The sequence below is a fragment of the Drosophila erecta genome, unplaced genomic scaffold (assembly GCF_003286155.1).
Source record: "Drosophila erecta strain 14021-0224.00,06,07 unplaced genomic scaffold, DereRS2 tig00000055-arrow-pilon, whole genome shotgun sequence".
Taxonomy (NCBI): domain Eukaryota; kingdom Metazoa; phylum Arthropoda; class Insecta; order Diptera; family Drosophilidae; genus Drosophila; species Drosophila erecta.
The window spans coordinates 17548750-17571862 of record NW_020825200.1 but is presented as its reverse complement, the minus strand read 5'-3'; the positions used below and the strand labels follow the sequence as shown (position 1 = coordinate 17571862).

The following is a 23113-nucleotide window of genomic DNA, read 5'->3' as shown; positions in this document are numbered from 1 at the left end:
TACTGGGCATTCACTTCCTCAGGATGTCTGATTAAATTCATTTATTGGGTGTATATGGAAGTCCGCGCTGCATTATTGGTCAATCGATCTACACAGGGAATCGCCTCAAGTGGCATTGACCCACAACACAGCTAAAGTTTCTTGGAAATGTTGGCTGATAGAATCTTTCGAGCGTGCAGTCCTGCTGGCCACATTTAGTCATAATATCTTTAACTCGAACAATCTTATCTATGAAAACTTCTAATCAGTCGGATCCAATTCCAATTTGCTCAATAAATCTAAGATATGTATAAGAACTTGGCAAATATAGGCACTTAGAAAAAAGAGCTCTTGTTTCAATCAGCAACATTTTGAATAACAACATTTATTTCTTTCTTTGTACTATATATTTCTTTTCTGCAAAAGATACTATTAAGAAAAGTAATAAATGTACACTGGTTGTATATAAACGGATTTTAAAATATCAGTTTTTTTACGAGTGTAAAGCAAATAAGTTGGTAAAGTAAAAGTGTTGGCCGTTCGCAAAAATAATATCGTTTAATAATCTTGCAATATCAGTGCAGCCAAATGCCATTTAATTCATATACTTAGAATGATTCATTGCTTTCTAGCAAAGGGAAATAACCAGTGTTATGTACATTTATTTATCATGAATCACACATTTTTGGACAGCTGCCTAATAGATGAGCACCCAAGTCGTAGTTACTTTGGGTACTTCTTTGGACATTGGAGCTTTTAAAACTTCTGTTGGGCTTGTGAACAATTTAGAAATAACTTAAAAATTAATTATTGATTGCCTTCGAGTGCAGCTGTTTTGAAAATCAATTACACCTGATAAGTTAGTCTAATCTATGACGAAATTCTAGAAATTCGGCAAGTCCATTTGATTTCGGATTTTATCAATTTGTAAAACGTGCAGGTCAGTTTTAATAATTGCTATAATTGGTTAAACTTTGAGATTAGATAATATTTAAGAAAAACATTCATAGTAGCATAGTAGCATAGTTACGCTCTTCGCACACTTTATAGTAGTATTTATATGGCACTATAAAATATTTTTATTGAAAAGTGCGTGGTCGCATATTTATTGCATTTAGTGATTCTCGAAGTTCCAAAATTGTGTAACAATGTCTTATCTAATCAATGATAAACCATTGTTATTGTGTGTTTGATTTCCTTGTTGATTTTGTCTTTGGGCTTGTCTTAAGCAAATTTGTTTAGCATAAATTGCCTAAAAGTATGCCACCGCCTTGTTTTTTAACATATCATGTTTGTTCAGTAAATGAAATCGTACCACTAGGCGTATACGTGACATTGGCATTGGTAAGGTGTAAACTGTTTTCTTTTCTATATTTAGTTTCTAATGAATTAGTCACTTAATTTATAATATATATTTTAAAATCCCGCCATAGCTTGAACGTTTCAGTTGCCTACTATTTATTTATAGGATTGTTTGTATAAGGCGATCATTTTGACAGGATTTGATCGCTCTGTGCTTTTATAGCTCCATTTATCTTTCACAATATAAAAGTAGAGCCATAAAAATTCTTCTAAAGATATTTACTGAGAGTGCTATAAAGCTTAGATATATGGGTTCATTTATCTGTGCCACGGAATGATGTCATGTATCACTTTTTTTTCAATATATAATCTTTTACAAATGCAGACTCTTTTTACAGTTGAAATAAAACGAAGGGGCTATTTCTTGTTTTAATAATTACACATTATTTATTAAGTCGCCTGGAGCGTTACATTTGGTTAGATTAAGTTTATTGTATACGATTGTATATATTTCGATTTTCGGGCTTGTGCATATCTTAAAGTTACATAATTTTCGAAACACTTAACTATGAGCGCGGACTGATGAGTGTGAGTTCGCCTTAAAGAAACGAGGAATACTAAGACTAAAGCACCGGGTAATGGATGATGATCTGCTCCCTAGTTGCGCTGCAGGGCGAATGCCACGATGGCCAGGAGCAGGGAGGCTAGAATGGAGCTCTTTAGCGCCGAGCTGCCGTTGCAGGCGTTCATACTGCACGGATTGCAGTTGGCCAGCTCCGTGTTGTTGTTCAGGATCTTCAGCTGCTCGCAAACTCCTTCCATGGTGCTCACCCGGGAGCAACCGCGATCCGTCGACATTGTGCCGTTGACTGGACACGGAGATGAAAGATAAGAGGATTATAGTTTCTTATAGATTTCTACTGAACGTATACTAAAGATAGTATTTCCATATTTTCAATACAGCGATCTATGATCGGATGGCTATCATTTATGCAGACTCACCTAAAACCTGGACAGAATAGCAGTGGTAGGTGTAGTCGGTGTCGATCACCGACCTCCGTTGCCTGATGGCCAGCGATGGAATGGGCGTGGTGGTCTCCGCTTCCGCTTCCACCGGCACCAAACGGGTGGTGTTTAAGGCCGCCGCCAGCGCAGCCAGATCCTCGGCGGGTGGCGTGGGCACTCCGGTGGTCGTCTGGACGGGTCCGGCGGTTCCGGGCGTGGGTATCGGAGCCTCGGTGCTCTGGGTGCTCTCGGTGGTCGGATCGTTGGTGGTGGTTTCCACTGTCGTGGTCGTGGACTCCGTTGAGGGTGGATCCGTCTGAGCACTCGTGAGCATAGTGGTTGTTTCCGGCGCTGTTGTGGTCTCTTGCGACGTGGTGGTGCCCGCTTCGGTGGTTGTGGTGGTGGTCACCGTGGAGGCTTCCGTGCTGCCGCCAGTATTAAAGAAATCCTCATTGCACGCCAGCAGGGGTGCATCCTTAGGCAGCTGGGCACAGTCATCGCACACGTAGCACATGAGATCGGCGCGTATTACTGCAATATAAAGAATTCATTGCCTTAATAACATGACTATTTTTCTGCTTATCAATCAAATTATGTAAATCGTCCTAATTTATAGTCCAGACTTGTTTATGATTTGATATTGTCTTATTATTAGTTGACCTAAATAGATATTTTTATGATAATATGTATGTATTTTATGATGGATACCCAGAAAATACAAATTCGAAAATACATTGCCTATTCAACTATCCTCTTTAATTAATTATTTGACATTTTTATGATTTTCTTGCAAATGGCGTAAACCCTTTTTACGTACTTATTTTATTGGACGCCAAGATATCTATTATTTAAAAGTGCTCAATTTACAGCTTTGGCAAACAGAAACATTGCGATAACAAAAAAATGACAATAGGACCAAAGAACATGTGAGCACCATTAATCAATTTGAATCCCAAGTATTTGCCGTATTAATTGCCGATTCTTTAGTATTACGTTGTACGTGCTTTTCCATAGCCTTTGATCTAGCGCTAGTAGCTGTTTTTATCTGGTTTTATGTAGGCGCCCTTCCCCAGCAAATCGATTACATTTGCATGTTATCGTCATCGCAGCAAACGGTAAATATTTGCCAGGTGCCAGCAGGTAAATAGAGGAACCTATCGGCGTGGCAACACTGGCGTAATTGCGTTAATTGCCTTATCAGTGAAGATGGCTACCCTCCAAAAACCCAATTCCAACGGAGTACCAGAAATGAGTCATATCCATGGACGTGTGTGATAATCCGACTTGGAAGTTAATTTCCATATGATATTGATACTGATAGCTGATATCGGAACAGAACTCGTGCCGAAAAGGCAAGTTCTTGCATAGTGACTAACTGCAGCTGACTTTAAGCTACTATCATGCCCAAATATTTAAAATAATTTCGTTAGATCGCCACAATCAAATGGATCAATACATCTCTGCCTAGCCTCTGTTGCTCTGTTGATTTATTATTGGAAATAATAATCATAAATCATTGTGATTGATGGCGAGTTTTGGGGGTCTGAAGGCGGGATCTCAAATTCTGGGGCGGAATGAAAACATTGTTGGGGTTTAATGGCACGTGATAAGAGCCACCTTTTGCTTTGCACCCTTTGAACCCCTCATTAACAGCGGTATTAAAAATTAGTTATTGTTATTATAGTTTACACATTATAAAAAGGAGCAACTTGATGATTTTTGCCACTTTTTCTTCAAGCAAGGGTTGGGTTGTTATTTACTTGGGTAAATCCGTAAAGCGATCTGTGATGCAAATGCTGTTTGCGTAAAAGCAATTGAAAACTCATTTAAAATTCTCAAGTCAAGGGTCGTTCTATCCCGTTTAATGTAGAAAACAAACAAGTTTGAAGTGGATTTTGGAATATATACGTTCTCGACTCAAAAAATGAAATCATTTGCAATTGCGTCAAAAGATCGTGAAAAAGTATTATAAATTCAGGTTTGGTTCGGTTATTTTCTGAATGGTGCTAATGGCCTGACGAGTTTTTCCATTTCGGGCCGTCCGCCTTTGCGAAATGTGTTAAGTGTAACTATAACATTTTCAATTAGCAGCTGCCAGCCCGTTTCAATGTCAACTAATATTTGTTCGGTATTCACAATTTCCCCGGCTGACTTTTCCTTTTCATCTGGGCATAAATTAGAGAGGAGGGCCTTCCCCCAATGATAATGCAATTTATAATCGAATCAAAGGGTGGGAGCTGCCTGCTTCTATGACATTTCCGCAACACAGCATTACTGTTGAATGAAAAAATCACTGCAAATTGGCAACAATCTTTGCATTATTTATGACAGTTAAATAATAATAACAAAATGTAGCGTTTTTAATGTCACTGCTTGATATGCAAGATATTATGGCCAAATGATCGTGATCTTGAATTCTGAATAGATTTCGCTTGATTTTTGGCAACTGCATATATGTATCTGTATCTGTAGCTGTAGCTGTATCTGTATCTTTACAATAGCAACACTTGAGAGCCGAGCGTGTATTTATAGCGCAGGTATAAAATCCTCACGATTTGTTTATCAGATCGTATGATTCCTTCTGCCGTTATCTGGTATCTGATATCTTATATCAGATATATGCCCATGATTTAGACCGTTTTGAGTGAAATAAGCACGTCAAAGTTATCACGACACTTTTCACGATATTCTAATAGCCGCAAATACCCAAAATGCTTCTTTTTTTACCTGGCAGGGCGATTAGCAACAGCAAAGAGCTGGCCAAAACGATGTGACCTTTGTTGAACATGGTATTTGTTTATTTCGAAATAAATATATTCTAGATATATTTCAAATAATTGCTTGTTGGTATAGTATTTATGCTAGTTTAATTGGGCTGTTTGCATTTAGGTTTTCGCGCTTCTCGTTTAAATATATTTATTTTTATCAAGGCGACCGCAGTTTGCGAATTCTGAAATTTAACTGAAAATCTTGTGATTTGTTTGAGACTTTTTATAGAGTTTTAAATGCGGACTGCGCTGCTACTGCGACGTCAGTGGCTTCAATGGCTAAGAGAGTGACTGCCAGAGCGGGACGGCACGAGCCCGATAGAGCGAGAGAGGGCGGCAGATGAAGAGCGGGCCGTAAAACAAGTTTACCGGTTTTCATTATTGATAACAAATTAATTTATAATGCATACCAAACGAGCAACAAATTAATTGATCGCGAAGAGAGCTTCTGTGCTCTTTTCACTTTTCACTGAGGCGTTTTGCTCTCTTAAATAGGTAATGCAAGAAAATGGGTTTTCCGGGTTAAAATCTACGGTTCTTCGGCTTTTCTGAATTTCCCCCAAGCAAATGATTCAGAATCTGGGGATTCACTGCACATTCTTGTACCATTCTTCACAACCTTTTTATTGCACTTTATTCCAGACCCGCGGAAATTCGTTGTTTCCCGATAATTAAGCAGTTAATTGTTAGTCAGCGTGCGTAATCCAGAAATTAACGCCCGCTCAATTACACAATATTCGTCACTTTTTATCAACGTGGATATCCCATGATTATTATTCAACATCAGAGCACGAACAGCAAACAAATCCGAATAAGAAAAAGCCGATCAATTAACAGAGATTTCTTTGTGGTCCGTATTGGCTCACTCTATTGGCACCTGCGCTATTTTTGCGATCTTAGAACCCCCGATTCGCAAAGCCTACCGAAATTTTCCAGTCCAGTAAGCCCCAAGGCCATTTTTGCTCGAAACCTACTTCAATTCGCCGGCTGACCCAGAAAAGAGCCTGAAGACTGAAGGGGCAAGGTCGACTGATAAGCCGAACTTTGGTAAGGCGTGGAGTCTTGTTTGTTGTGTTGGTTCTCGAAAGTTAGGGTTCTTCGTTCAATGTTTCCATTTCCAGTTCAAGATAGCCTAATTGCCTGTAATCTACTCATGCAGCAAATTTAAATGTATGTATACATTCTAGCACTTAAAGAGAAACGGCGTATGAATGGCCCAATAATTCACAGTAACCCAAACATTATTTATTGAAGTCGACTCTACATTTTTAAATAACGCCCGGCCCTGAAACCTTACGGGTGCATTTCGTAGATCGTGTGTCTTGGCCATATGCAAATAACTCATCAATTACCGGCCGCAGTTCGTGCCAAATGTCGAGTTAATCTGGTTAGTGCCGGCTGGCTTACTGACGCATTGTCTGAAAAGCGCAGACGGGAGGTAAAAACCATAACTTCCCCGGAGACAAAAAGTGGATGGGAAAAGTTGCCCATATAACTTCCAAAGTGTCGACGACATCACGTAGAGCGCTGAATGCACTTTCTCATTGGGATTCTCTTTGGATTCTCTGCGAGAATCGGCTGAAAGCCGGGTTTTCGAATGGCTTTTGGGCCTGCTCGTCATAACAAGGTACTTACCGACCCGGAAGTTGACGAAAATAAAACGGGGAAGCGTTTTAAAGTCCCCACAATGCGAGCCCACAAATCGAGGAGTTTATATAACATACATATATGTACAAACCGAAATTGGCAGTTGCGTTTGCGGCTTAGAGCAAGTTTCCTTAAAGTGCTGCCTGGCTGGCGGCCGCGTTTCCTCATCGCTTTATTAAGAACTTTACTTAATTCCGGACCCCGAACTAATAATACCATAAATCTGGCAAAAGCTTAAGGCAGCAATTGCCACTCGACTTCCTAACGCTTATCGCCTATCGCCAAACGGCTGGCCAGTTGATCGCCGTATCACTTTATCAGCCTTTTTCGGGTTGCATGAAGTCATGGCATTCGATTCGATGAACGGGAGCACACGACTCATTCCAAGTCCAGTCTACATCGTCACCAGTTAACGCCAGCGACTAATTGATTTGATTGCGATACGGCTGCAACTGAATGAACGGGCTCCCAGTGAGCAAGCACTTTCCCTAGCTGGTAAAATGAACAAGGGACAGTGCCTTATCGATGCCAATTAAACAATTATGCGAAAATAGCTCAGGTGTGCTCATGGCCCCCAGACGTTTCGCTTCGAGTGGTAAGCGACCCATAAATAGACAAATCATGTGGCCGGTTGATCGGCAAACGCTCCCAAAAAACAATGAACTCAGACACCAAAGTCGAATTCGAATTGTGGGCCATATATCTTGTATTTCTATATATCATATCGATTGTCCACAGCGCGGCTGCTGGTGTCTACTATATCGGATGGCGGATGGCAAATGCCATTAGCGTGAGTGCCAGAGGAGTCCACAGCTGTCCAATGCTTCCACTGGCTGATCCCTTGGCAATGGGCTGGTTGCATCCGTCGTCCTGGCACAGCTGGCACCCGGCCACCGTCCAGTTCTCGAAGAGTCCCTCGCAGCCACCCGTCTGGTTGCTCATCCTGGCGGTGGTGCAGCCCCTCTTGGTGATCGTCGATTCGTTACCTGTGGAGCAGGTGGGAGGAATGAATATTAAGCAATTATTAATAATAATAATTGGTTCCCATCAATATACAAATCATTACTCCCAGTGCATTTCAGTTTGCACTTTGTGCTTTTTGCCCATGACTCAGTCGTAGATAACTTATCGCCATGGGTGGGAGCATCAGACCACGCGGCTTTTATGATTTCTATGTGGAGCCATGGGAATGAAAGGCAGTTGCTTACGTTGGAGCCTCACTGTGTAGCAGAAGGCGATTGGCACATCGAGATCGACTTGTCGTGCCCTCGATCTCCGCTTGCGTCGCTCCTCCTCCTCGTCCTCGTCCTCTTCCTCCTCTTCGCTCACCACATCTCCAGCTGCTGCCCCAGCTGCTGCCCCGGTTCCTCCTGCAGTTGCTCCTCCAGCTGCTCCCCCGGTTGCTCCGCCAGTTGCTCCTCCAGCTGCTCCCCCGGTTGCTCCTCCAGCTGCTGCCCCAGCTGCTGCCCCGGTTCCTCCTGCAGTTGCTCCTCCAGCTGCTCCCCCGGTTGCTCCGCCAGTTGCTCCTCCAGCTGCTCCCCCGGTTGCTCCTCCAGTTGCTCCTCCAGCTGGTGCTCCGCCTGCAGGAGCTATGCCACCGATTCCGGATCCGGGCTTGATGAGTAGGTTATTTCCTGCTGGCATGATGCCTATGGTAGCTGTCTCCTCGCTTTCGTCGTCCTCTTCCTCTTCCCCGGCACCGGAGGAGTTGCCAGGAGCAATATTTGTATTATTCGATTCAGCGGGTGATGGCGACGGAGATGGAGAGGGAGCAGGACTTGGACTCGGACTGGAGACGGCAGGTGTGCCTGGTCCATTGCCGCTCATCAGTGGACCTTCACACACATCCATGTCACTTAGCTGCGTATTTTCATCGCAGTCCTCACATTTGTAGCAACGCAACGCTGGGCAAAGAAGACGTTTTAAGTAAATAATAGCGAAAAGTAAAGTTATACCAACTTAGATTTTTAGCACTTTAAACATAAAATACCTACCCACCTCATGCCTAGAACATTTTTTAATGTTCTGCTTAATTAAAAGCTTATTGTCATATCTTATTTAACACAAATCTTTAAGGCACCTTAATATTTTTGTCAGTTTTATGCTAAACAAAGAACTAATGAAGCCAATAATATGCAAATTTCAGCTCCCATAGTTGTCGAAGTGAAGAACCTATGACCTTGAGATAGACCTTTTCGCCTACCCGTGTGTGCGTGAGGGTGTGCCTTATCAGATTCACCTTATCAGCTGGATTACCCAGGCAATAAGCGCACCCCTATGTTTGGCTCAACTTTTGCAACTCGCCTCGGGGTCAATCAATTAGCATGAGGAGGGCTTACACCACTCGATGATTGGATGATTCGATGATTTATGACATACCTGAAGCCCCTGGGCCCCAGCCAACGAAAGCCAGTAGAAGTAGAAGCCACAAGGAGCGCATTCTGGCCAGGTAGTGGGGTTCAAACTTTCAATTTGCCAAACGTCAAGGTGTCAGAGCAGGCAACTTTCCCAGATTGAGCCGCCTTCTATGGACTATTCTTATAAATATATATATTTTTTACCGCACTGCCGTCGTGTCAGCAGCAGCTACCGAAAATTCAAATCGAACTGGCACAAAGAACCTTCCGGAGTCTGTTGTTTGCTCGATCAAAAACTGAATTCCATGCCCATAAGGCTGGGCTGGGACTTGGGGTTTGACTCATGATTTGCGGGGCTGGTGAAACATGTAGTGCACGGGAAGCGCAGGAAGAAACTACATGCGGCATGCGATAGCATCGGCCAGACTTTCAAATTAAAGGCGAAAGACAGGGAGGGCATGATGGAGCGACAGAGGTGGAGCTATTGATAGGCGGGTGGGGGCGGAAAACTGAAGCATCTTACATGAGTAATGGGAAAATTATCATTGATTGCTGAACACAAGTCCAAAAAGGAGAAAAACACAACAGAAGAAAAATGCGTGATATGGGGTTGGTTTTTTCGGCACTCGAAGGGTTCTATACCGTGTATTACACAAAAACTGGGGAAATAAACAAGGCAATTTGTCTTAAAAGATACTCTATCTATCACAACATAGAACATAATGTGAATAAAATAAGGGCGTGTTAACAAATACATCTTTTTATGGGCCAGCGAAAATACTTTTGGTTTCAAAGATACTCTCTCCCAAGCCCGTCAAAACTAAAACTCCAGCAAGAACCCAAATACCCTTTATCATGATGCCAAAACTGTTATAAAAGCCCCGCCATCGTTATCATGTAGTAAAAATTCGTACGCCAAACTCTTTCATACTGTCATACAGCATTTATTGTGTGCTCTTAATGTTCAATTTAGTTTCCATTCCAAAAACCGCTTATAAACTAAGCAGAACTGAGAGCCCGACGCGTCGCAAAAACATATGGTACTATATAGTGTGTGGCTTTTAGGCAATTTGAAGCTCACGGAATAATTGCTGCATTGCTTTTCGTTGACATTTCCTCTAATTGCACATTTATTAACCTTTATTGCATTTGTTTCACTTTAATTTTAAATTCGCGTTTTGCATTAAGTTGATTGTTTTTGCTTGCGGCTTGCACAGTAAATTTACGACTATCAAATTTCCAATATTCTAACACGAATTCATGACTAGACATTTAAGCACTTTGGAATTTACCTAAGAAATCATATCGGAATTAAAGGCAATTGGTGAATTCCTGTTCTCATCGCTCCAAGCCATTAAAACTAACCATCCGAATAGTAACATAATAAAGCTGAACAAGAAGAGCTAATGACATAGAATGCCAAACATTGATATATAGGATGTAGTACCCTGCAAGCAGGGTACACACATATCCCTACCCCTACTCTTTATTTTCCGGTATTTACTTTGGAAATCGAAGGTTTCAATTTGTTCTGAATCAAAGCGAGTTTCTGTGTGAGTTTTCCCTCCATGTACGCAATGTATCGGTGTATCGTGTGTGCTGTGCTTACATTTCTAGGGTGGAGGGCAGAAGGGGTTAATGGGGTTAGGTGAGTGTCTTTGGAGCACCTGTACGAATCAGCGACATTGCACTCAAATATTTACAAAGTAATCGGTGAGGGTAACGCTAAGGGTAACTCAACCTAAATGCAACCATCATGCCACCACTCGTTCCACGGTTATCTGTGTACATATATCCATCACACGCCCATTCCTTAGCAGCCCAGTTGGAGCGCAATCATGGCCAGAACCGAAGCCACGGAAAGCGTTACGGCCGCCGCTCCATTGCAGCGGTGCGATTTGCAGATGCCGCAGTAGAAGGCATCCTCCGCGGAGATTTCGTCGTCCTCATCCGCATCCTGGCCGTTCCCCTTCCTCCGCTTGTTCTGGTTGCGATTCCGCTGCTCCCGCTCCTCGGCGCTCGAGATGCGCAGCTTGGTCCTCAGGATGTCACAGGCATCCGAGTCGCCGGTGTCCAGTTGGCAGAAGCGCGCAGTCACCACTTTCTTTGTATCAGCTGGTGAAAATAGCAATATTGAGGAACTACTTTAGTTGAGCTCAATATATGAATATATATTCATATATGAATTTATTTAAAGGCTAGAAATCATTATCAACGTCCTAGTGATTCTTGTAGGTTTCCTAATTGCTCACCACCTAAAATGACTCTTGCACTAATGTTCAAATAATTGAAAGTAAATCTTAGGGTTGATAAGGCAACTGAAAGTAACTGGCATTTAATAAACTTAATTGCCACACTATGTGTGTCATAAATAGTAAGTGCTTTGAATGAACAATGTGTGACATTTCACGTGAACTATAAAAATTTTCTTTATCTTTACGGCTCCTTTTATTGACATTTTACTCGTACTGCATATTGCAGATTTATTTCTAACCATCTGATAAGAATTGCTTATAAGCCAAGGCGAGAATGACTCAAGTTCACCTAAAATGTGACTCAATTCTTCAGATGCTATTAAAGATGCAAAGCTATTCAGATTTAAGCCTGTGTAAACAATATTAAATTATACAAGTGCTTCGCAGGAATACTCACGGTCCTTGGCCACCACTTTTTGGCAATTCATCAGCGGATTTTTTTTGGCGCCATTATCGAAATATGAGAATTTATTCAAGTCGAATAGCCAGGTGTCCAGGGATTTCATTTTGTCCAAAGTGCACTCCTAAAATGGTATCAGTCAAATGCTATGAGTCGCCCTACTAGTCTGTTAGTCATGTCATTTATGGCAATCATTATTGCATGGCAATCCTTCGGTTAATTAAAGTATTAATTGCTGTTGCACTCGGTGCGTAAGTATTAATTTATCTTATCGACCATATCGGTAACGATGCGCTTTCAAGATGGCCTTGCTTCAGACCAAAAGCACTTGAACCATATTGTTTAGTCCACATAAGTAGTGATATAAAACGATTCTTGGAAAGACTTAGGTATCCGCATTTACTGAGAAAGGGGAAACCCCATTAATGTTTTCGCGATAAAGTGGATAAACAACAGATCGCAGTGTGAAGATCGTACTGAGCTATACGAAATTAATTCGACATAAAGATAGAATTGATATTGTGCAATTCATAAATATTGTGTGCTAACTACAAGGGTTTTCTAAGTTCTTAGTTGGCCTAAACTTCCATTTCATAACAATAACTAAATGGCTGTATCACATTTGTTGTACCTTTTGCGAAATAAAATCTTCTGTTTGATGGGATTAATTTGACTCTGAATTTGATTCTGCATTATTTATTTTGACACAGAATTGAGTTTCTCGGTCAATACAAGATAAGATTTCCATGATTAATAATTCAGAGAATTATCAGAAGACTCTTCGCTATTTGCAGTTTCGTGGTGGCGTTTTCACCTCTGATTTGACAAATGAAATAAATATTAAGAAGTAATTTGACTTTAAATACGAATTTGTTTATCGCTTTAAGCAGTGATAAGAAAGTCGCACGGGACTTTTCACGAGTTTGACAGTGAATTTTTGATATGCCAGGACAGTTATAGTTCTTGTGGAAATAAATCAATCAACACCTTTAGTTTTATCAACTAAAGTAAGTAATTCATAAGCGTCATGAATAATGTCTATTATAAGAAATAAATGTCTGGAAACTCTTCGTCTTGTTTTGTATAATATTTTATGTAAAAATAATTTTATATTTTATTTATTTACCACGACTAATTTTAACAACTTATTGCTTTTTATAAAAGTGTTTGGCATTTTTAGCAGCATTATAAGCTACTTGAGCTCAGGTGTCGCCACTTCAAATCAAAGTAATCCCACTTCCACCAGAACCTGTCAGCCGAAATTTACGGTGTTGGACTCTGGCGAAGGTATTTCAACTGTTTGGCACGTGGCCGGGTTAAATAGCAGTAGCCTAAAAAGGGCGAGAGATGCCAGTAACAGAAAATTCACTTAGCCCGGAAAAGGAGTAAAGTGGGCGGCGGAAGGTGGGTTTCCACCACAAGTGGACGACGACGGAGCACGTTTCCGTTTCCGCTTTTGTGGGCTGTATTTGCAACGGTTTCCCTGTACTACTCGTATTTTTTATTTTGGTGCTGAAAATTTATGTGCAATGTAGCTTAAATTTGCGACCGTCTGGCGAGCGCTTTTGACTAAGAACTAAGGTCAACTGAAATCCGATTAGGGCGATTAGGCTTGAAGAGGTTGAGCCAACTTGACCTGGCAACCCAGTGGCCCACCAACAGGTCACAGGCCAGTAATCAATCAAGGCGCTAATGGATAATGTCCTGGCAACTCACCTCCGCCTCTATGCTGGAATTTGTGGCCAGATCGGCGCAGCTGGGATTATCACTCGAATCGCAGACATAGCACCTGATGGCTGCGCCTGTGGGATATGCAATATACATTTTTATTTTTTACATTTTCATTGCGGAATTTACAAGCCGCATAGCCGCAGGCAACACACACCATTTGAAACGAGGGCCAACAGGGCCAGTGGCAATAGGATTCCCGACATGTTTCGCACTATAAATTCCTCGCTTTGATTTATTTCCCCTTCGGTTGCAGATTTTTCAAATATTTTCTGCCACTCGCGCGCTGCGATTTTCCCGATTTTCTCGAATTTTCCGCTCCAAGACGCTCCGTAGGTTCTTTCGCTGCCGTTGGCCAAAGGCAAACTGAAACTGGTGGCCAACTTGGCAGAGGCAATTGCCTGCAAGAGAAGACGACTACGTCATCGTTTTCGCCCGACCCGAACCATACGAAACGAAGCCAAACGAAGCTGCTCGTCCTGCGTCCTTCCTGCTTCGTCCTGGGATCCCTTTCCTGCGTGGGTGCGTCGCTTGAGTGGCTCCTGATTCCGACAGTAATAACGTCTTGGCCGCCCCACATGGCAGCAAAGGAAATTTATTTAAATTGCAAAATGCGAAATGCGCCAGCCCAAACCAGAGATGCCAACTATTCGTCAAAGGAACAGCAGTAGGAGCAGCAGGAGCAGCAGGAAAAAATGCGATTTCCTTGTGGCCAAACACTCTGGGCCTCCGCATCGCGGCTCAACACCAAAGCCAATAAGATAGCATGGCAAGAAATTTGAATAATAATGTTTTATTCCAAAAAATAACTGAGTAAATAGAATAAATGGGATATACACAGAGAGAAATGGCTCCTTTCAGTACTTTGTTTTCATATTCCTTGAATAAGAAAATATCTAATATTAAGAATGGTAAGTGCTTTTGAATATTGAAATGTGCGACCTAATTCATCTTAGTTCGGCTATCTCCAAAATGACCAAAGTATTGCTCATACTTTATGCGATTTTTAAGTGCCTTTCAAAATTTAATGCTGTGGATCGAATAACTCTAGTTTGTAGCACTGAAGCTGAAATTAAATTATGTATTCATAAAAAAACGCGAAAAGAGTAGTTTGGCAGATTCTGCTGGAATATGAGTGCCTGGAGAGCTGCGAAAACGTGGAAAAATGAACTCAATGGAAAGGATGCAGATGGGGAGGTGCCCAGAGGATTGGGTGGCAGCCACAAAGCGCAGCAATTAGTGGCACCCAAGAGCGAAAACTCATCCGCGTTCCTGCAATGCGGCTTCCCTATTCTTTCTCCTGACCTCGTCGCATCGCCACAGGACGACATCCTGGGCGTGGGCGCCCATTTATCGCCAGGCAACGCTTGTTCTCACACACAGGAAACCGCATCCCCACCCGAATCCGAAACCGAAACCGAATCCGAATCCGAGCCGTTCCATATCTCCCGCGGGGCAGAGCAGCTGGCAAGCGTTTCCATTTATCATAAACAATGCAGACCGTGATTGGTGTAGGTCGCGACCCTGGCCCCAAAAACCCACCAAAAGGGTTAGCTAATGGGACCGCTTGTTTCTGGTGGATAATCAGGAGTAGTAGTGTGGTTGCAGGTGAATGGGGAATTACCTCCAGGCACTTACCTTGCAGTGGCTTAAAATCATTAAGATCTTTAAAGCTTCAGTGGAATTTAGAAAATATTTTCTGAGCTTAGTTTTATAGCGCATTTTTAATTGTTTTTGTACATAAGCCTTAAGCTTATTAGGGAATTGGGGAGCTAGAAGTTCGAGAAAAACAACTAATAAAATTTACTTCAAGCAAACAGCGCAAGACAAAACTTTTGGGGTATTAAAAGTTTTAACTGTAACAACTTTATTAAAAGGGGTAAGTCGATGTTATCCACTCCAGATTCAAATTTTACCACCGAATAAGGTTGCAAATGACAAGGGCACATTCCAGGCTTTCTGGACAACGGCCATGATGGCATCCAAGTGTTGATGTCATAATTCCCGAGGTGTTCGGTGGGTTCTCCGCATCGCATGTCGCCACTTCATTTGCTAACAGCAACAGGACATAATTAAAACTGTTTATGCACGCTTCCGTTTCCGGTTGGCATTTCATTTCATTGGGATCGCTAGAATGCAGGGCATAATTTATATGCTTTCGACATTTACAACTTGACACATTTTCGTAGGAACTCTACTTCGGTTTACAACGTTTTTATCTTTGCATCGAGCCGTGCAAGTCGGAAATCGTATTTTCTCTCTTTTTTCAGTCTGCCCTACCATGGTCATAAATTTAGTTTTTCAAAATAAGGGAAAACGCAACAACATTTTTTGGGTCAAAAGTTTTTCTGCTGTTGTGGACTTGCATCCGCAAAATGACCTTTAATTAGTTGAAATTTTCGCTTGGCATGCTAATTGAAAAACTTTTTGCTTCTCCACCACATTGATGAACTATTTACGGCTGTGTAGTAAAACTGTGCCAGACAATCCTTTCCAGACATACCCAGCTGAAGCCACACAGTCGCAAAAGAACCCGAGTCGGAAAACGGTGGACTTCTGTGTTGACTCTGGTGTAATTAAGCTTTATTACGTATACGCACCGTTCCACGCACTTTGCCGCCGGTTCCCGTAGCCAATTAGTTTGTACAGCTGCCAAGGACGCCAGATTACCAATACCAGTTAGCTGCCGTGCCAGCAATAAACATAAAACTTTATCGTCGGCTATATCTGCAGCTTCTGGGCAAATCAATCGCTACCAATACTTTTGCAGGTGCAGGAGGGTCGATTTGCTGGAGACTCGGAACATAAAAAGAACTCTTGCACACTTGCAATAGAATCCCACACACAGTTTGGAGGATTATTTTGCTCTACACCATATATATGTGGTACCTGCGAAGGTATTTTATGACTATGTGTAATGGCTGATTGGGGGATTCAACTGGCTCAAGCTCAAATATAAATAAATTTCAATTGACGTGCGAAACCACTTGCTTGTGGTATGGGTTACTAAATTTAAATGTGAAAATATTAGATTGTACACAAGTTTAAAGTTCTTTAAAATAGTTCAATTTAGGCAGTTATAGTTTCCAGTTTCTACTTATATACATATATTTAAGTTATTAAGAAATGAATGTTGATACAATACAAATATTTTTCATATATATTTTCCTATTTTCAGTCACTTGAACAATTGCCAGGCCGATCATCTCCGGCATGCCAAGCAGGTGAAATCAATTTGCCAGGCAAACAATGCCCAAGTACGTCATTTTTTCCAGCAATCACTTGCACTTGACTGCCATCGCCTCAGGTGGGCCGAAGGCTAAAGGAAAAGCGACCAAGAAAATGCAGCGATTTCCTGCTGCTTTCCCCTCCAACCTTTCCACGATTCACAGGTCAATGAGCCAACTGAGCACGGATGCTGGGCCGAAAGAAGAAGCGAGGCAGCGAAGAACTATGGCCGCAATTTGTGGGTGTCTCCTGTGCTGCACGTGCCACACGAATTTGGGAGCAAGTGCAGCATGGCATCGCCACATTGCCATCAGCATCTACAGCAATCAGCTTCTGAGAGGGCGTGACAAATACAAAATATCGTTGCATACTTCTAGGTGGCTGGTGATAATATTCACTCCGCATTGCGTATACGCCACGATGGCTCCGAAACGTGACTCTATGTGCTCTTCGAACAATAAAAACATATTTATGTGCTTTTGGCCAGAACAAAGCCATGCATAAATCATGCAGCTGATTAACATGCGAAATCTGCGAGTCGCTCTTTAATGCTATTCAATGGCAGAGGCAAGGAAAACTTTCTTGAGATTCACCACTGGCAAAACAAACATAGCTGGTTTTAGTTCAGATAAACAGCATAATCAGCTTAAGTGCTGTGTAAAAACAGCACATAAAGGAGATGAAATCATCTACCAACTAGATTTTGTGACACCATCCACCGCAGAGTAAAGAGTTGCATTTTTAAACTAAACCTTGAGCTCCCATTAATTATAAAGCACATTTACCACTGCTATGTGGATGGAAATTCCAACCATAAAACAATGGACATTGCAGTGCACACATATTTGCGCAATAGCTTGGAAAGAAAACAAAACACAACGACAACTTTATCCCCTTGTGGTGTTTTGTTATTTTCCGAGCTGCGCCAACTCTGCGTATGCGCAATTTGGCGCGTAATGACATTTATTCCAGCTCGCTTTTGTGATGCAGAATTTGGGGTAACTCAAGTGTGAAACTTTTACGTACAATATTTTTAAAATAATGCTCTAGCTATATAAGTAGCTTAAGAAAATGTAAAAGGTATTCATTTGAGTACGCTGAATCAAAAATTTGGAATTCGAACAGCTTGAGAGAAAGTTAAAGTTGAGCTAACTTGTTGTACTACTTTAATATATATTTAAGAAATACTGCCTGCAAATCAAACAATTAAAGAAAATAGGAAACCGAGGAAAGTCCAGTAACAAGCTGAAATAACAGTAATGAATGATTTGGACCACATTTTTGGCGAGGGCGCTCAGTGAATTCAAAATCAATGTTTTTATGTTGGCGCCAGGCTGTCCACGAAAATAAAAGGAAGCCAACGACTGAGCAGACAGGAAGAAAGGCTGCCAATGAGCCTGGGCAGGAGGTGGGCGTGGCCCGACCAGTGGGCAGATGGGTGGAAGGGGCGTGGCGGGGCGTGGCGGGGCGGATGCTGTTGCTGTGGCAGTGGCGGTGGCAACAAGGCGCCATTCGGTCGGCAGAACGCACCCATAGACCCATAGACAAAAGCTGCAGAGCCATTTGAGCATTTGAGCATTTGAGCTGGCGACGACAGAACACAAATGCTAACGCATGTAGGTCGGCCAGAAGTTGTATTTGTATTTGTATCTCCTTCCGCGTATCTGTGTGAGCGTGTTCTCACATCTGTGTGTGTGCGGAGAACAAACAAAAAGCGCTCTGCGGCGCATTAAAGTCAAGCAAATGGGCGACACCCTGAGAAATCAAGCTATATAATGTTTAAATTCTAGACAATTTCAATCATAAAAATGTACAAATATTTTGCAAATATTTTGGATACTACTTACTCAATGTATTTTAAGTATAAGCATTGAATTGAAAAACTTGTATTTATTTAATTGAAAAAACTTACATTACATGCATTATTAGTGTAATTAAATTGCACTTTAATTTTACTTAGTTTGTCATCCGCTTGAACCATTTCGAATACATTTGGAAGGCTTTCCTGGCTTTCGTTTTCAGTGTAATCTTGTGTTTGGCTTAATGGGCTAACATGTCAGGGTTTCGTGCTCATCCTCAACAATAAAACTAACAAAGTTGCCCTATTATTTTTGGCCTGCGTAGCCAGTGACTTTGACTCTGGGCCACAAAACAATTTCTGCAGACATTTTGGCAGCAAGTAACAGGACGAAAGACAGAGATAGAACGCCGGAAGTGGGAGCAGGACGGAGTGCGTGGGCAAGTCCTTCTCATTTTCCATGAAAAATTCGATTTTATACAATTGGCGAAAGTTCAGAATATCGGTCCCTGGTAACGCATAAATATTGAACTCAATAGATTTCATTTAAATACGATTCTTATATTTTTACGGTAATTAATTACAAATACAGAATACAAGACTAAACGCGAAATAGCCACGACATAGCTAAATATGGCAAACAGCAAAGAACTTAGTGCAAATTATTTAGGACTTAGCTTAACCAGTTAGGAAGGTACGTTTTGGATGCAGGATACAGTATGCAGGATGTAGGAGCTGAGCTGATCGATGACTCAATGCCTGAGAATGCTGGCCAGTGCCAGACTGACCACGGATCCCACCACGCTGTAGCCCACCTGGCGGGCTCCCAGCAAGGAGGTGGCTCCATTGCAACCCTCCTCCGGACAGGTGCAGATGATCTGCTTGTAGCCCTCGTTGTCGGCGGTGAAGCAGGCGTTCTGGATCTTCTCCGGAATGAAGCCACAGCTCCTCTCGATCCTGTGCTCGTTGTTCTGCTCGAACTTGATCACCGTCTTGCGGCAGAAGGCCTCCTTGCCGCTGGGCGGGATGCAGTCCGACAGGTACTGGTTGTCCCTCTGGGCACGAGGCGTGTTCACCACCAGGCCACCGCAGTCCTCGTTGTCGTGCGAGTTGCACTGGTGGCACCGGATGGCACTTACTGCAAGGAAACACCAACCATACGGGATACGGGATACGGGATACGTTAATGAATTGCTTTTTATGCATTTAAAACGGACACATTAGCTTTCGAACTTGTTCTAGAGTGTCCTCTTAAAAATAGAAATAGTTAGAGTCTTAGAGGCATACAACTCGATATTTTCTATTGCCTTAATGGCTGGGAACACAATAACTTTGTGTAATGTGTGGGAACTCAAGCCCACGAATTAGTACAGAAATGAATTTAATAATGTATTACTTTAGAACCTCCCAGCTGCATGGATTTTGTCCCATGTGCGATAAGGCAAACCGCCGCTTTAATTAAACTACTTCCCCCCTCCTCGACAGTAATTGGATACGTGCAGCCACTAATGGCATTCAAATGCCTCGCGTTTCGCCCTTTTCAAAGTGCCCGTCACACTGACAGAAATTGTTTTATTAGCCACCCACCAGCCCCCAAAAATTACGAAAAACAATGGGCAGCTAAGGCCTCTCCTGACTGACAAGCTGAGTCCTTTCGACTGCAGTAACCTGAATAATTGCATGTCAACTGCTTGGAGGTAACATATAAATGCCGAAACAACCAGACTTTGGCACGCAAACCGTCAAGAACTCCACACAAACTGGGCTTAAATTGATGCAAAGTGCCGTGGCCCTAACTGAAGCATATGGAAAATGCAAGGAGCGTGATTTAAATTTATTAAATAATAAATTAAATACACAAATTTATGATTCAGTTAATGATGAGCTATGACAATGTTGATATTTTGTATAAGTACCTATGCTTATGCCATCAGAAATTATTTAACCAGACTTATTTGACAGACGTAAGTCAAAGTAAATAATTAAATAACTTACTTAAGACCTGGTCGAATTAGGAAATTATCCGTTTCATTGCTCCTGCCTATTAGCATATCAATTTTCCCTTCAGCTGATTTGACAGTCTCCATCCAATTTGGTTAGGAAACGATGGGTACATTTGAAGCCGTCACTCAAAGGAGAATTTACCCATTGCACACAGTGAACCCAGCGAAAAAAATACATTGCCAAAGGGCAAGGACATGCTGACTTGTTGGAACAGTAACCTGAAACTCGTCCTTGTAAACTCGAATGTGTCTGAGCTTGCGATGATTTCAAATGTCTAACGGGGCGTATGGGTAATATTATAACACTTTGGTTACTATTCACTTAATCGCGCAGGGCGTTTGGCAATTAAACGAATCCAGGGCAGTGCAAACAAAAATGCAGTAATAAAAAGTCACCACCTTAAAATTCCACAGCAAGCGCAGGGAAAACTGAATTTGCATTTCTAGCATTTGCCTTTTACATTTGCTGCATATTCATGCGGCTTGCAGTGAACTTGAGGGAAATCGGAAAAGCGGGAGGAAATCGAGGCAGTGGAGCGCAGCATCTCTCAACTGTTGCAGCTTTTCGCTTGACAATTGTTCGCTAATGAAACGCGCGCTTCAGTTTGCCGGGCAAAAGGTCGAGTGCTACTCACTCGCCCCTGGAATGCCCATAAACGTGCATATTTGCCCAACCGATTAATGGATCGAGGGTATATACATGTGTAATATACCTATACCTAATAAATACATACATGCATACAAGGCGTGCAAATACTGAATATATTTAACGCCATTTAATGTTCCCTTAACGAGTGAGTGCGAGTCGCCGAATTGCTTGGACAATCAATTTACTTCAGGCGGTGGATTACAAACGATTCTGGCAATTGTGTGTGCGTGTGTGCATCGGGGGGATAATTAGTTAAAACTCTCGGATTTAAACAAATTAATACTTTGCCCAGTGGTGGACGCAGAAGTGGTACGTGGAATGATGATATAATTGCCACAAACACTGTGGGCATCGCTTAATTATTAAACCTATAAAGGAAATCAAGTGCTTCCACGAACCGGAAAAAAATTAAACAAATAAACAGCAGTTTTTGCTTGCCTACAAAGATGCTACATTTCCATTCAGCAGAGCAAATCTTTTGTAAAAGAGCTGTGCACCTAATATATTTAAAACATTTGTTGATTCATCATTTCTCAGTGCGATAAATCCAAATATCTAGTGCTATTTTTTAGGATGACAATTTGCCATTCTTATATCCGTATCCCCCTCATTTGGATATTTGGTTTCCTTTGCCGTAGAAAATAAAATAAAAGAGTTCAATTAGTTTACGCTCAATCCGGGTTAACACAATTAAATTTGGCGCTTGAATGAGCATCAGTTTTCATCACAAGTTTTGGTGAGTCACAAAAGCGTTTGGCATCGGTTTCCAGCCCGCTGATTATATGGATAGATTTGTTGTGGTTGGTTTGGGTGACTTTAACTGGGGGAAAATCAATCAATGGGCGAACGGACCCATTGGAACAATCCCCAAAGTGTTGCCAATTGGTCTTTTGTAATAGCCATGTAGCGAAAGTGATTTTCAATTGATTAGCAGAACAAAAGCTGGCTGATTACTTGAAACATAGAACAGCACTTACACTACGATTAAATCTAACTAAAAGGTAATTACAGTTTCAGCTTGAAACAATCATAAAAAACTGTGTAACTATTTCATTGCTTAATACTATCGATTTATCTGATAGATATAGACATTTACCTGATAACAAATTGGCGGCCAAAACAAGGCACACGGCATAGATGAGCATAGTGGTTGACATCTTGCGGTTTTTGGTTGCAGTTACTAGATTTCAATAGACTTATCCAACGCTGATGCTGTAAGAAGTGTTAGATTTTCCGTTTTATTTATCAGATTTTTCTGTTTTTGTTTTGAGGTTTATTTGTAATTTGATTAGCGCTAAAAGCAGCGCATCGTTTAATTATCAGCCTCTGGCAATATTAATAACCTATAAATCCTTGTATACGACTTTTATATACACTCGCAAACCGGTATCAGAACGTGGCCATTAAACGTGACAAGTGCAAGTACTGTACTAATGCAACTTTGGGATTTTGTAAGATTTGAATATCTCATGAGGCGGATTGCAAGCTGCGAGTATGTAGATCTAAAAAGTAAACACAAGTGTTTTTGTCGAGAGTTTAAGTGTTTCTTGTTAAAATTTCCAAATAAGTTGAAGTTTTGAACCAGTTTAAAAACAAAGCTTAATACTATGTTCTGCTTAATTAGCTTATATGCATCGCGGATTACAATGAGGTGTCGAAGTCATTGAAAGCACTGGTTATTCACTACAAAGGTTACCTATCAGAATCGAATTGGAATGCTCGTGATTACCCTTGATATTTTCAATTGAAAGCCAAGCAACTCTTTGCGGTCATGGGAAGTTACAAAGCACAACTAAATTACTGCTGATTAATGCGAACGGACAACTGGACGCGAGCACCGTCGAGATGAATCTGAAAACTCGTATTTGACTTTTCGAAAAACGTTGATTTTCAAAAAGCCAGCTCAGCGCGAACGGAGAGCGAGCAGAGCCACTCCGAGAGAGCGAAGAGAGATCGGCCCTAAAGCCAGCAATTGGAAAATATGTAAAACTTCC

At 41.7% G+C, this 23113-nt stretch overlaps 4 protein-coding genes across 6 annotated transcripts; all 4 read right to left on the bottom strand.

Annotated features, from left to right (window-relative positions):
* Window positions 1-1701: 1701 nt before the first annotated feature.
* LOC6543526 (cell wall protein DAN4) lies at window positions 1702-5247 on the bottom strand. Its single transcript, XM_001970247.3, has 3 exons — window positions 5014-5247; window positions 2284-2817; window positions 1702-2150 (listed from the first exon to the last, which is right to left on the bottom strand). The coding sequence occupies exons 1-3, from the start codon at window positions 5072-5074 to the stop codon at window positions 1939-1941; spliced, it is 807 nt and encodes a 268-aa protein (XP_001970283.1). The 5' UTR covers window positions 5075-5247; the 3' UTR covers window positions 1702-1938.
* A 2131-nt stretch (window positions 5248-7378) lies between these two features.
* On the bottom strand, window positions 7379-9928 carry LOC6543432 (circumsporozoite protein). The gene is made up of 3 exons (XM_026978634.1): window positions 9081-9928; window positions 7910-8605; window positions 7379-7687 (listed from the first exon to the last, which is right to left on the bottom strand). Exons 1-3 carry the CDS (start codon window positions 9139-9141, stop codon window positions 7458-7460), a joined length of 987 nt encoding a protein of 328 aa, XP_026834435.1. The 5' UTR covers window positions 9142-9928; the 3' UTR covers window positions 7379-7457.
* Window positions 9929-9981: 53 nt separating this feature from the next.
* LOC6543460 lies at window positions 9982-13809 on the bottom strand. Its single transcript, XM_001970245.3, has 4 exons — window positions 13599-13809; window positions 13430-13515; window positions 11711-11837; window positions 9982-11173 (listed from the first exon to the last, which is right to left on the bottom strand). The coding sequence occupies exons 1-4, from the start codon at window positions 13645-13647 to the stop codon at window positions 10872-10874; spliced, it is 564 nt and encodes a 187-aa protein (XP_001970281.1). The 5' UTR covers window positions 13648-13809; the 3' UTR covers window positions 9982-10871.
* Window positions 13810-19007: 5198 nt separating this feature from the next.
* LOC6543490 lies at window positions 19008-23004 on the bottom strand. Of its 3 annotated transcripts, none has more exons than XM_026978636.1 (3): window positions 22816-23004; window positions 22216-22331; window positions 19008-19605 (listed from the first exon to the last, which is right to left on the bottom strand). In XM_026978636.1, the coding sequence occupies exons 2-3, from the start codon at window positions 22274-22276 to the stop codon at window positions 19220-19222; spliced, it is 447 nt and encodes a 148-aa protein (XP_026834437.1). In that variant the 5' UTR covers window positions 22277-22331; window positions 22816-23004; the 3' UTR covers window positions 19008-19219. The 3 variants fall into 3 exon arrangements, with proteins under 3 accessions (XP_026834437.1, XP_001970280.1, XP_026834436.1); XM_001970244.3 differs by having other exon boundaries at window positions 22849-23004; XM_026978635.1 differs by lacking the exon at window positions 22816-23004 and having other exon boundaries at window positions 22216-22756.
* Between the last annotated feature and the right edge of the window lie 109 nt (window positions 23005-23113).